Source organism: Buceros rhinoceros, unplaced genomic scaffold (assembly GCF_000710305.1).
Source record: "Buceros rhinoceros silvestris isolate BGI_N320 unplaced genomic scaffold, ASM71030v1 scaffold2242, whole genome shotgun sequence".
In the NCBI taxonomy this organism is placed as follows: domain Eukaryota; kingdom Metazoa; phylum Chordata; class Aves; order Bucerotiformes; family Bucerotidae; genus Buceros; species Buceros rhinoceros.
The window spans coordinates 28,892-43,413 of NW_010396956.1; the positions used below are offsets into that span (position 1 = coordinate 28,892).

General features: G+C 43.2%; 1 protein-coding gene across 1 annotated transcript in view; it reads left to right on the forward strand.

The window, feature by feature from the left end:
- The window catches only part of PEX14 (peroxisomal biogenesis factor 14), a gene marked incomplete at its 5' end in the record, with an annotated part of 39,731 nt that extends 25,573 nt beyond the window's left edge, over positions 1–14,158 (forward strand). The window contains 5 exons of the mRNA XM_010146036.1: positions 3,730–3,815; positions 6,343–6,445; positions 7,716–7,813; positions 11,020–11,111; positions 13,280–14,158. Of these exons, the coding sequence (XP_010144338.1) occupies positions 3,730–3,815; positions 6,343–6,445; positions 7,716–7,813; positions 11,020–11,111; positions 13,280–13,745 (845 nt within the window). The remainder of the gene's footprint in view (positions 1–3,729; positions 3,816–6,342; positions 6,446–7,715; positions 7,814–11,019; positions 11,112–13,279) is intronic.
- Positions 14,159–14,522: the final 364 nt, after the last annotated feature.

A 14,522-nucleotide genomic window follows, 5' to 3' on the forward strand; every position in this document is an offset into this window, starting at 1 on the left:
ATGGAGCAAACAGATGAGTTGGTAATCTTGCCAGCAGCTCCAGCATAAGACGTCCACTCTTGTGAGTCAGAGCAGTAAATCCTGTTGACTTCAACCTTTTGATTTTACTTGCTTGATCTCCTGTTGTTGTCAACTCAGTCTGTTCTAATTTTTAAAGTTGCAGGAAATAATTCATACCGCTTAAATACTTCCTTTTGTACAGATTGACCTGCTAGTGTAGGTATTCCTTAGTGTTCTGAAGGTTTGTTGGAAAGAGCTGTTTCCTATGTAAGTACTTTCTTCTTCTTGAGACGTTAATGAGAAAGAAGCATGTTTGTAAGCTCTCGGAGTAACGTAGTTCTTGATGCCGGACTCCTCCTGGGTTTGGTGAAAGAGAAACAGTAATAACTGTAGGGAAGAAGAGACAAGAATTAGGCTGAGATACTAGACACTGTATTTTAGCTCAGTACCATCTCTGCTGTTTCTCCCTCCTGTTCTGGGGGAGTAATGCCTTCCCTCCAGTTTGTACTTTTGCCAAGAGGTGTCAAAACTGCTTAAAAAAAAAAAAAGCTTAAAAAAATCTTGAATTTGATTAATATAGAGAAACAAGACTTTGCCTGACTGATAATAAAACTGATAAATGACATTTGAATTACTTGTAGCAGTAATTTATTACATAAAATATCTTTTATTTGACATGCGATTAGTTGCTGGAAGCATCACTCAATCTGACTAGTTTAAACATGCTCTAAAATGAACCCTCAGTAAAAAACCTGGGCTGTCTGCTGTTGGCGTTATGAAATACACTAATCCAGCAGTGAGGACAAAAATCTGACTCTAAATATTTAAATGATTAATTTGGTTTATATTATTTTTTTTACCTTTCAAACCCCTATAATTACAAGAAAACTCAGGGGAGTTTCTGAGCAAGGTGTGCAAAGCTGCGTGCTTAGCACCCAGGTACTGTCTGTGTCCTTCCCCATGGCAGCTGTGGTCTCCATTTATGGGGTTTTGAGCAGATTTTAAACCTGCTTAAGAATCAATGACTGGTTTTCTTGCCATTTGGATCTTCTTCTCCCACCTCTCTGTCTTCCTTATGTGGGAGGCTGCAGAATACAGACTGTTTTCTCTTACAACTAAAAATGGTAACTAGAATCCAAACTCTTTTTTTCCTTCAACTCCTTTCCGTGGGTTCACTGTTTGCTCTTGGAATATTACTTCTCCCTCCCAGCCTTGGATTCTACAGTTTTAAATGTGGATACTAGTGAGGCTGACCTTACTTGGATTTACAATGCGTAATTAACTGATGTCAGGAGAGTTAATTCTGAGATGAATGGGGATCTTAAAAATAGTGTTTACTCTGGAAGTGCAATGTACAGTTGCTGCTGTGAAAATGAAATATACTTACAGAAAACATAGACTTATAGATGGAGAAAATGTCTGTGTCCCTTCCATCTGCCTTCTGAGCATTTCTTCAGTAGACTGGGTTGTTACTTGCCCAGTGCCTAAACTGAAGAGTAACTGGGCTGTTAGTGCTTTTTCACTTTCTCTGAATTTTAGTCCATTTTTACAAGTGGGGAACTTGAGGATATGCAAAGAAGTCAGTGTGAGCACTGACATTACAACCGAGAAACTTCTAACCCTCTCTCCACCCCACGTTTTAGATTAGAGTATTGCAGAGAAAAGGGAAGATTGAATGTAGATTTTAGGCAGAGCTGTGACATTCTTCATAACATTGTAAAGTTGACATGGTCAATGCAGAGCCTTTACTGCATCCCTCACTGTTCCTCTCCACCCCCTCACTTTTCTTTTGCCACAAGACAGAATTATTTCACACATCTCTAAAACGAGTAAAATGGCATTTCAGCTTCTTGTCTTTATAGACTCTCTGAACTTTAGGAAAGATCATTCTGGTCCCTTTTCATTAATAATGAAAACCAAGGGGCAATAAAATGTTCTTAGCTCAAGCCTTACAGGAATGGAGGGAGAAATGAGCAAGGTGAAGGGGCAAAGCGGACAGGGTCCTGCCTGTTGTCTCGTCTCTACTCAGAGGTCACCGCAGCTGGGAGCTGGTTAGGGACAGCCAGTCAAGGACTGCTCTGGACAGTGCATGGCTGGACCCCCAGACCCTCTGAGATTAATTAACCCTTTAAAATAGGAAGTGTCAGCCTGGAATGAGTTGCATTGTCCTAGAGGGGAATTTATAGTCAGAAGTTCAGGGCAGAGAACAGGACATCCAACCCGAAATGACAGTGGGAGCAGAGTAAGGAGGGGAAGGTGGGATGGATGACTGGGGTTTGCAGCAAGATGAGCCAGAGATCATTTTAAATCCTGACATGTACACAGCCAGTTACTGCAGCTTAGCAGACGTGTGTTAACTCATTAAGTTAAAAAGTTATGATAATTTGATCATGTGCCTAAGCTCCAAAACTGCAACTGCAGCAACCCAAAATACTGCTGGTAACACTATTCCCCAGTTCTGACAGAGCTGCTTTAATTTGTTCAGATTTCTAGCCAGTGAATAATTTGAGGAGCTGTGTCCTAAAACATAGCAAGGAGCTATGAGTGCCAGTATTTGAGAGTCAGTGCCCGTCTGTAGAGCCTGAGGGCTGGGATTAGGTGTAACTCTTCAATGCAATGCCTGTAGAAGATCTCAGCAACAGGGAAAATGGCAATAGGTGAACAAAGCAGAAGCAAGACAAGCTTCCAGCTGTTTCAACCAGTTAAACCTCCCTTTGAAAGCCTAGATTGAAACTTTGGAAAACAGAATGCATTTCCAAGACATAGTAAGGCACGTGTAGATTTGGATCTGTCTGTTTGGAGACAGTACACCGGCCTCCACCTCATCAGTTCTGCCCACATCCTGCCACTGAACTTTAGGAAAGATCACTCTGCATCCTCTTTGTTAAAGAAAACCGGGGGCAGTACAAGATTCATTAAGGGAACTGCGCGGGAGGTGAAAGGATAAAGCTGGTGGAAAACTACAGGTACCTTCTGATTCTGCTTGAAGGAGCAGAGCATAGCATATCTTTACCTTGCTCCGTGGAGTCTCTAAGCTTCTGTGCAGAATTGTGTGTTAAATATCTCGAGCTTTTATCTACTTCTCTACCTCTCTCTGTAGATATCTAATTGCATATTTTCTCTCGGCTGTTTGTGTGCTTTGGTCCCTATTCATAATTCAGGCTTGAAAGACAGTGGATCCTTCCTTATTGAAATGGTCTGTAATTGCTGACAGTGTTCATAAACGCCTGATAGATTTCTCTTCTTTCTCAAAACACTTCCTTCTTTCTTTTTTTCTGCACTCTTCTGGTTCTCTGCCCCTGTCCATTTTCAAAAATGATGATAGTGGAGAACAATTGGTATTCAAGTAATGAGTTAATATTAGCTAATCCTAACACCACAGTTATCTGGGGAAAGCACAGGAGGGTTCAGAGTGCCTTCTGCAAGGAAAGAGCAGGGCAAACCAGCTGGATGGAACTTTTCCAGTGGCTGCTGTGATTTGTCTCCCTTTGACACTTTGTGCAAGGCCAGTGTCAGTGCTAGAGGTTAGGACAGATGTTTCGATGTCCCAGGGCCAGAAGCCAGCACGCTGTACCTGAGGGACTACCAGCATCTTAATGCCTCCTGCTAAGTATATTTACGCCTGCTAAGAAACAGCAGCACTGGCATTATTCCTCTGATAAAATGAATGTATGAAAATATTGTCACCTGCAGTTCTGACTATGATTATTTCTTGATTTTGACCTTTAGGTCCACCTGGCTCCAGATGGCGAGACTATGGCGCTTTAGCTATCATAATGGCAGGAATCACCTTTGGATTCCACCAGCTCTACAAGGTAATATTTCCCTCACTACTCTTCACTGTACTGTGAGAGAACAATGTTAATGCTGCTTGTGTCCAAATGATCATGTTGGTTCCAAGTTGTTGAGGCATCTCTGTTCTTCCTGGCACTGCCGTGGGTATATTTGAGAAATATAGACACTTAACCATGAAAATGCAGAGTCAAAATGTGCAACCAAACAAAACTAGTCTTTAGCGGTGGTGGATTTCAAACTGCTAGAAGCAAGGTAATTTTCCTTGTGTGTGTTTATTTGGGAATTTTTGAAGATGGGGAAACTGAGCACGGTTCAGTAAAGGGATTGTCTGATTACTGTCATAACCCCAGTCTAATGATTTGTCCACTGGTGATCCCACACCCTGGGTAGGAAAGAATATTCTCTGACCAGTCAGAACATTGGTGCTAATTTCCAGGTCTTCCATCCATCCCATAGTTCTGCTATGTTTAGAACAAGGTAGTGCAAGTGTGTGTCTGCTTGTGTAGAAACAGCAGCCCCTTCTTATTTCTTCTGCAATGTTTCTCCAATTGAACATATTCTTTCATTTTGGATTTACTTTCCAGCAATGTGGTAAGTGGTAATTAGGTAATGTCTTTGGTAAACATACTGTGTGGCTACACAGAAAGACATAAGTGGTTCAGGTCAACACAGCAGAGTGTAAAGAGCTTTGGTCCTGTAGAAGTTGAGTTTTATTTTTGAAAAAGGGTCAGAGATGAAGTCTTAACAAGATGTGGATGTTTTCATGTTGGTTTGTTCTTTAATTAACAATTATTGCCTTGTTCAGTAAAATCTCTTTTACAAATGAAAATGTTGGCCTTCTAGTTTAAAACTACTTTTCTTATCCTGTCCTATCATTAATTTTCTGGATCTCAGGCTAAGGAGAGGCCAGATTAAGCAACATGTTCCATCTCTGCAAGTAAAGTCAGATGACACAGGAAAATGTTTTTTCATTGAGATATGTTGTCCCCATGTTTTTACGTTAAAGTAGTGATGCCAACCTTTAGTGATCTTTTTATTCTTGCAAAGAAATGGTGGAGCTGATAACTGTCCAGAGAGACGTTAAGCCAACAGCTGCTGGGCCTTGCAGACCTGAACATATTGCTGTTACTAAATGACACATATCTAACACATATTGATGATTTACATAATTTTTTTTGGCATAATGTCACTGATGCTGTTTATACATCCTATGCTGTATTCTTTGTTTACAGATCTTGTTCTGCTGTCTATCTAAACCTTGTAAGGCATACTGTGTGCCTAGAGGAGACCCAGATTCTCTTATAGGAGTAAGGCATCCTTGGAAAGAGTTGATAAATTCCCTCTGCCCTTCATGGGATTTTGAAGGAGTTTGCAAGTAGTGGTTTTTATATGAATGACAGGACGCAAGGATGCAATATAGCTGTCCATGTGTGTTCTGTGATGTTTAAGAGATGTTCATGAAAGTCATCAAAAGCTATTTGCTTTTCAGCAGGTCTGAGTGTAGACATATACGTGTGCAGGTGTTCTGTGAGGGTAAGAGCTGTGCGTAGTGACACTGAACTCTTAAACCAGTGCTATTAAGCGTAAGAGAAGGCTGTTGAACACACGTCAGTTTGGATAATCTGCTCTGTCTCAGAAAACGTCCGCTATGTATGTCGCTGCAGTGCCTGTACGTGGATTAAAAGCCAGGATGAAAAAGAACTGATAGGCACTATCGGGGCTATCCGCATCCTAGACCACTCTTCTCTCACATTGTTTTCACCTGCCATGTTGAGCTCGTTGAAACGCATATTCATTTCGTAGCAGCAGTGCTACAGAAGGATCCATGGGAGTTAGGTGTGACCTGGTAGCTCTAGTCCATCCTCTGCAAGGGCAGAGTGAGGTAGATTTCCTGCTGTGTACATGGCACTGAACTGCCTCCCATCCTGTACTAGCCTGGTTCTCACTTCCCTGAGACCTGGTTCCTTAGTTCTCCTCTACCATTGCTGAATCTATTCCATTTCCTTTCTCTTTCTTGAGCTCCAGATCTCTGCTTTTCCCTCCACGACTCATAACTCTTCCTTAGCCAAGGTTCAAAAGATTTTATAATACCTCTCATTCCCTGGCTTTTGCTTCCTCTGGCCTCTCCTGGGCCTTTCTCTTCTTCTTCCCACCTCTGCGTTTCTTGCCTTGTGGATGTAGCTCAGATGTTGTGACACATCAGTGTGTGCACATTGGAGAGTGTAAGATCTGGAGTTGTTCTCTCTATGTGATGGATGTTCCTCTGACTCAGAGCTGTTCCAGGAAACCTTAAATGGAGTTAGGAACTGTTTTCTAGCACCTCCAAAAATGTAGTCACAGATCTCATATCTTCTCTTGTGCAACTTCTTTTAACACCTACTGTAGAGGAGATTTCTCCTCTCAGCCAGGTGTATGAGTGTGGATGAATGATCACTGGCTCTGTGATAAAGGCTGAGGTTTGGGTGGTGGGCTTTGAGGAGATTTCAGGTAGATGAGGAAAACAGCTTTGCATATTCCTATTTCCTAAAAAAGTTTCTGTGCTTGCAGAAATACCTGCTTCCTCTCATCATGGGTGGCAAAGAAGACAGGAAACAACTTCAGAGGATTGAGTCAAACATTTCTGAGATGAGTGGCAGCGTGACACAGACAGGTAAAGATTAATGACTCCATCAATTCTCCTCTCAAAGCCTTTCTCCCTATATCCTCCATTCTGCCAAGACTCCCACCCTTTTCTTTCCCTCCATCTCTAGTTTATGTGGTGACTTCATTTATCTGCTCTGAGAATCTGTTCACATTTGCAAATGAAGCCGCCGTCATTTCGGTTTAATTTGAAATTGCTTGTTTACTGTCGGCGCGGCCTCAATTAATTATGTTTTTACGGAAAGGCTCCCAACCTCAGAATATTAATAAGGGGAATAAAATGACAGCCTTTCGGAGGGCTGTAAAGTTCATTTTTAATTTCTGCTTCTCTGATGTTTTCAGGGGCTTTTTTTTGGTGTTTTCCCCCCACCTTCCATCTGAAAATCCAAGGAAGGGTCAGGAGAGTCTGTAATTACTGTGCCTCCTTGACCTTAGCCACCTTCTCTGTTATTGACTCTATAGGGTGTCTGTTCATTACCCGATGCCCTAATGATGGTCTGGATTAGCTGTTACCTGTCACACCAATAGAGTTTTTAATTTTATTTCATTTTATCAGCTTGTTTACTGCCTGGAAGCTTTGGATAAAGTACCAAAGCAGAAAAAGTTCTCCTGAAATGGGAGTAGCAGTCCAGCAGAAGTTCTCCACTGTTTGCTGGGTTGTAGGAGGGGAGTACTGGGTGTTCCCTGGAAGTAAAAGGGGAAAAGTGCAAAGTATATTCAATTGGTGGGATGGAAAAAGGTATGATTTTTAGCAGTAAGTTTGTTAAGGATGTTGGGATTGAAGGAGCTGGTGGGTTGGGAGTGGGAGGATCTTAATTACACTTATTAGTGGAGGGTGAGGAGAAAAGCATCATTCATTTCTCAAGATACCCTAAGGTCAATCCTGAGACGAGCCTCTTCCCAGATTGGAGCTAGCCCTGCTGTTTGCCTGCGTGAGGCCCAAGGTAGATAAATGATACAAACATTGTGTAAGTTCAGGGAGATGTACAAATCATAAACCAATATAATTAGAAGGGAGAGGTTTTGGACGGATATACTGTGGGCTATAGACATCTATACAATGGAAAGATAAACTAGAAATACTGGAGGTTAGATGCAGTGCAGGTAGATTACCCGTAGTGCAGATAAATCATATGGATTAAAGTGAGCAGGCGGGTGTAGATAAATTAAATATAGTAGGAATAGAGGTATCTTTGTAGCTAGACAGCAGGAAGGATGTGTGTGAGTCCATATATGTGCATGTACCTCGGTTTAACACTCTCCTGCTTTTTCGCTCGCAGTGACTCAGTTACAGACAACCTTAGCGGCTGTCCAGGAACTGCTAATCCAGCAACAACAGAAAATCCAGGAGCTCACCCAAGAACTGGCTGCTTCTAAGGTATCCATTTCCAACTTTCACCTTCAGAACACAATCATCTCCTTTGGAATATGCATGGCTGCTTTTGCGGGCACATCGGAAGCACCTTATTAGATTCACAATCCAGTCTTCACCTTTGTCATATCCCCAGCCAGTTTCTCTGCATCTGCCTTCTCCATAGGCGGTCTGTTTAAAGCACCAGACGTTAATTGGCTACTCAGTGGAAGACATCTACCTTCTGAGAGAGCTTTGCCATATAGCTTTGTACGCAGCCGGTGTGTCCAAGGCCTCACAGCTCTTCTCAGCTCTGTATCTTCTGCATTGCAATTGAGATGAAATAATTGTGCTGTTAGTCCACCGATCAAAAGAGGTAAAGGCCAGTTGTGCAGAGGTTTTATTTGTACGTAGTGTGTAATTTCACATGTTTGTGATTCTACCTTATCCTTGTACATTGTCCTGTTCAGCCAAGCACACACTTGAAGTGCTGTATTTAAGTGACTTGTTCAGATCCAGGCCAGGTAACGGCTGAGCGTTCTTTGGTTTCTTGTTTCAGTGATGTTGGTCATCTCAGTGTAACTGGTGGCCCCATCACAACCATGTTAGTGATGCGCAGTGGCCCATCCCCCTTGACTCCTGACTTGACCCTAGCAATAAACCCATCAGTTCTGACTAGTTTGTGTTGTTACATGTGTAACTACAAGTAACCACTTTTAACTAAAATTGATTTTCTTTCTGGCAATGAGAGTTAGTGCTCTTCATCTCCAGAGTACTTTGCAGCCACTGGCCTAAGCGTTTTATCAGCCAGCGAGTGTTGGTTCGTGTGAGGTAGGATGGATTTGAACCATCACAAATCTTCCTTTCACTCACAAACTTGTGATTATTCAGGGCCCGGTCATCCTGCAGTATTCTCCATACAGAGAGACATTTTTCTGTTTACTGTGAAATCCCTTAGACAGTGCTTATAGCCTTTTCCCTAAGCATAGCAGTTGTCTTCTGCCCTTACCTATACTTTAATCTCGTACAAAGCCTTTGATAGTGTGTAACTGGTGGGCCACAGCTGACTATGTGGTGTGCACGCTGTACAGTAGGAACCCCTCAGTGGCACAGCTGTAAACCCAACCATGAAAGCCAGTTTATGGTCACAACACTCTGCTTCAATTTTCCTTGGGAACTGTGGCCTGTCAGTGGCCTGGAGCCAGTCCGGAAATTGGAAAACTGTTTTCAGGTCTTAAGTGTTAAGATTAAGACCACATGTTGAGCTTTAAGAAGGAAAAAGGGCGTAAGAGTCTTGGTGGTTTATAGAGTCTTGAAGAAGTTTTTCCTCCCCCCTCTCTACCCCCTGCCCTGAAATGGTAGCATACATTGTTATGATATCTAAACCTCATGTGTACAAAGAAAAACTTGGGCAACCCCACAAACCAAAGAATAAAAGCTGTGTTTTCTCAGCTGTAATGTAAGTTTTTATATCTGCTTTTCAAACTCCTACTGGCATGCTGTAAAAAATTAAAAAGAGGGACTTTAAGTAATTAAAAAACGTACATAAAAATTCAAGGCTTGAATTTTCTACAACTGTTTTTAAAGAGACTGGCTAAAAAGCCCCAGATGTCAGATTTTATTTCTAAATCCTAGGCATCTGGCACCATATGTGTTTTGGAAATTTGAGTCCTTTGCAGGCCAGTGAGTGGAAATCACTCCCTTGTTAATGTGCTGCTGTAGCTTTCAAGGTCTTGGAAAGCCAGAACAGTGGCTCCTGGATTCTTGCTGTCTGAGGGCTGGGAGTGTGAATCCCAAGGGAACGCATCTGTGTATATCACAGCTACTACAGACTGAGCCTCTCCCAGCTCACTGGGTTCACAGCCCAGAAGCTGCTGTGAGGAGTGCTGGCTGTGGAGGTGTTCAGGGTTACTCAGCACTAGATGAAGTCTGTTTAAAGAATAAGTAGGAACAACCAGATCTGGCTCCATCTAGTAGGATATGCTGAGGAGGAGTTCTGTGTTATTCCAGTCCTGGCTTCCTTTGTCAAGGGATTTCTTAGGAGTGTCCTGGGAGCAATGCTCACAAATAGGTTCATTCCTAATGGCTTTTAGCAGGAATTACTACTGGAAGTGCTGGACGTGAGTTTCTTTGGCCCCATATTCAGCCCACTGCTACAGGAGTTGCTAGAGTGATAGGACAGGGTAACCATAGGCCATAATCTGTCTTTCAGAATGTTTCTTCCATTTCTCAAGTTACTGAAAGTGTTTAAAGAAAGGTTGCCAAAAGTATTATCTGCAGCATATTCTCCTAGTAGTTACCTCACTCTAATTTCTGCCTGATAACCCACGGCAATTCTGATGCGGTGCTGACAGCAGCTGTACCAGGCTTCCATGAGTTACTTATCATCTTTTCCCACCCAGTTGCATTCATTGCCCTGAAATATCCAAGAGACAGTGCCTAGTCCAGCTGCTGCGTGGAGACACAGCCTGGTAACTCAGGCATAGCTCTAATTCTTCAGATCTAGTAGGGAAAATTTTTGCAACTTCCAAGCATCGATTTATAAGCCCATCTCTAAATGCCACAGAGTGCAGATAATCAATTCTTTATTTCATGATTTAGGAGAAATGAGCAAACGGTTTTAACATAGTTGTTAATATATAATAGTTGAATCTCTTGCCTCAGCTAAATGCAGTCACAGGAAAGAGTAGAAGACGTGATTCAGTGCAACTCCCACTGCCTTTCAGGATCCTCATTCTAGTTCTCTAGAAATCATTCATTAGGTCAGCGTGAAATGATTTAGTTTACCTCTTTGTGTATTGTTCTCTGTCTGATACGTTGGCGTAAAACATCCTATGTAGACCTTGCTCTGTCTGAATTCTCACAAGTGCTGGCCTCCTCCTAATCAGAAAAGAAAGGTCGCCTTGAGACGATTCAGCGATGGTTGTGCATGGTATGATGGAGACAAGATTAATTAGTCCACCAAAACAGAAAGCAAGTATTTGAATAGTCTTGGCACCGTGAGACAATTATTATTTCTGATTGTCGTGGAGATCCATTCAGGCCCTTCTTTATTGTGGAAGTAGTTTTGCTCAGGTTCAATAGATTTTAAATGAATGAGCCTATGTGTGTTATCCCCAGGGCTCAGGATTCCCAAATGGGAGGAGAGGGAGAATAACGTAAAAAAAAGTGACATTCATGAACTGTCTCTCAGTTCATATTTTGATCTCTACGTCTTCTTTTTCATGTTCTAGGCCACAACTTCCACCAACTGGATTCTGGAGTCACAGAATATTAATGAATTGAAATCTGAGATCTACTCATTAAAAGGACTTCTCCTGAACCGGTATGGATGGAATACTTGAGCAGGTTCCTGTGTGGGGAAGGGGTTGCTCTCTGGGATTCTCTCAGGCACGGAGAGGAAAGGCATTTCCAACAGGAACTAGCTCTATATCCTGTTATGGTATTTTAATAATGCCACTTTGCATTGCACTATCACTTTCTATTCACAGGTCTCAGAATGCATTTCAAACTTGTCTTAAATCACAGAGTGCTTTGGGTAATTAATAAGATTTTTCCTTTTTGTTTATGATAGAGAATTTCTCTGCCACTCACCACTGTCAGGATTTCTTTCACCTAGATCCAGGTATTGACTGCATCTGCACCTGCATTTGGTTACAGAGAGAGTCACTTCTGGTTACAGCTCAGCTGAGCAGTTCATGGTTAGGGCATAACAGGACGGAGAGACTCGCACTTCAGCAGAGCCTTTTTTTATTAGCTAGCTGAGGCATACACATGTTACAATGTAGGAGATGCCTGAAATGAGATGATATAAATTCCAGCCTGTGGGACAGTCATTAAGAACGGGGATCAGATCTCAGTTCTTGAGGACATTCTTTTTTTCCAAGTACATTACTTAAGAGTTTAGCTACCTTTTGAGCTAGTGATACTTTCACTTCTTCCACACGTAACCAAGTCTTCTAAAGTCATCTGTTTCCTAAGAGAGGGACTTCAAAGATCAGTCTGATATTGGTCTAGACCTTATCTGGTTTTCAGAAGTCTGAAAAGTGTTTTGTCTTTACGATCCTTTTAAATTCTTGCTACACCTCCCATTCCTCCCAGAAACCACAGCAGAAAGCAAAGGATTGAGGACATGTATTAAGTTACTGTCTGTTAAGCTGGGTCGTACTAGTATCACTGCTGGGGAGAGAGCATTGCTTAATGACATCTCTTCAGCAAGGAGAAAGCTGCAGCTGCTGGATAAGAGCTTTTTTGGAAAAAAATAAGACTTTTTGGGGGGTTGTTTTTTTAAACAAAAGGCAAATGTTTCTGCAGTGAGAATTTGGCAGCAACACTGCAGCCAAGAAAGATTGAATTTGTTGATTGCATTTATGGTACTGGTTGAACAATGCAGACATTAGCTTATTGCACTCGCAGGAGATGAAGGTTAGATCAGCAGAGTTCCTTGATGGCTGGTGATGGCAGCAGGAAGAGGGAGGTGAGAGTTCAGTCTAAGAAAATTAGTCTGCTGTGTTTGAGTGCTCACTGTAGGAGAGCAGCCAGCTTTTGTCCACTCTGGTCTTGTTCGTGGAACTAACTGGCTCACCTGAGAGGCAGGAGGCCTCTGTGCCACCCAGCATCCTTTTCAGAGCTTGATCTGATACCTGTTCTCGCTCCCACTTTTCACGTACACGAGCAAGGATGCGTGGGGAGTACTAGATCAGACATGCTTTTTTGTCTTGCTCTTCATGATGGAAGACTTTCTGAGGGCACCAGTGCTGCCCACTGCACTGATATTTGTCCTACTTGGTACTTGAATTCTCCTGTTAGGGTTGGGCATTAGCCTGCCACTGTCAAATCCATAAAGCCCACCTGGAAAGGACTTGAGGACAGAGCAGCCAGCTTTGTCAGCTGGTGGAAGCTGGTATGACTCCATTCAAGTTAGAGAAACTGAACCAGTTTGCAGCAGACAGGACCTGGCCCAAACATGTGAAGTGCATGCTGGAACTAGGACATAGGCTCTGGATTGTGGTGAGCCAGAATGCAAGAGCTGTGTATCACAGTGGAGGCGAGAGCGAGGTGGTGAAATTCCTTGGCTCAGGCACAAGGACCTGGTGTGTCTGACTTCTTGCTCCAGTGGGAATTTTCCTTACCAATTAATTAGTGAAGGTTTTATAAAAGGACACCCCTGTCTTCCCACAGGCAGCATTCCTGAGTGCTGGCTTACTCTGTGAAATCGGCCAAACCAAGCTGCAGTACTTCAGATTCCCCAGCTGTGACAGTCTCCTTGTGTGCAGGCTCTATTACTGGGTGCTGGTAAAGCACTTTGAGATTCTGGCGGAAGAAGTGAAGTGTCCTTGGTGTTTTGTTCATTTACAGCAAAGGAGACTTGCAGTCGCGGTCCTGCTTTACATGTCCTCCCCAGTGCAAATACCAATCTGTAATGATAACCCCTCAGTGTTTCTAATAAAAGCCCCTTTCTCTCCTTTTCTTCCTCTCTTTCTGTCCCCCAAGGAGGCAGTTCCCTCCCTCCCCTTCGGCTCCTAAGATCCCGTCATGGCAGATCCCAGTGAAGCCAAGCTCACCCTCCAACCCTGTTGTTGCCAACCATAATAGCAGCAGTGACATCTCGCCTGTCAGCAATGAGTCTACCACCTCCTCACCAGTCAAGGAGAACCACAGCCCGGAGGGTTCGAAAGTCAGCTGCCATCTGCTGAGCACAGAGGAGGGTAACAAGGCAGTGATTGACGTCAAGAGCCAAGTGCGGATGGAGGTGCAGGGTGAGGAGGAGAAAAGGGAAACCCAAAGGAATGAAGAAGAGGAAGAGGATGATGAGGATGATGATGTTAGCCATGTGGATGAGGAAGAATGTCTGGGTGTCCAGACTGAGGACCGGCGAGGAGGGGATGGTCAGATTAATGAGCAAGTGGAAAAGCTACGAAGACCTGAGGGGGCCAGCAATGAGAATGAGATTGACTAAGGCACCCTGGCTTCTGCTGCTGCTGTACATCTTCCCTAGCCACCTGCACTGTCCCTGGTGCCTCTCCCATTTTGTGGAGAGAAGTGCCACCATCCCATCCAGTGGTTCTCCCATGATTGACCTTGAGCAGGGTCATGATTGCCCAGTGAACAAGGTGGGCCCTGTCGCACCACAGGGCTTTGCAGTGTTGCAGTGGCTTCCCCTTCCCTCCCAGACCCACCCCCTCCCCATGAGCTGGGGTCACTGCCTAGGCTGGAAGACCAATCGCCTTACCGTGCACCACTGCTACAGAATAAATCCCCTGAAATAACACCATCTCTCGTGAAACAGCCTCGTCGCTGCACCCTGGAGTCCTATCCAATTCAGAAACCAATCTGTCCTGAGCTCCTTGATTTCACAAGCCTTTAAATCCCCACATAAGGCCCAAACCAGTTCTCCGTTTCCCAAAATAACCTTCTGTTTTATTTCTCAAACTACTTGATATTCTGTTGCCAAAAAAAAAAAAAAAAAAAAAAAAAAAAAAAAAAAAAAAAAAAAAAAAAAAAAAAAAAAAGAATGTTTTAACCCTGAATTCCTGACCAGATCTCAGTCTTGGCTCTTCCAGGCCTTATATCAAGCCTCCAATTCCTGAAACTACCTGGCATCGGAGAACACTAAATTTCTGTGGGGTCCGAAGAACACTATTTCTGCCCCACATGCTTACACTCATCCAAGTGACCTCTTGCTAAGGACCAAGTCCAGCTTCCGTGGCCACCGTAAAATCCGTGACAACAGGTG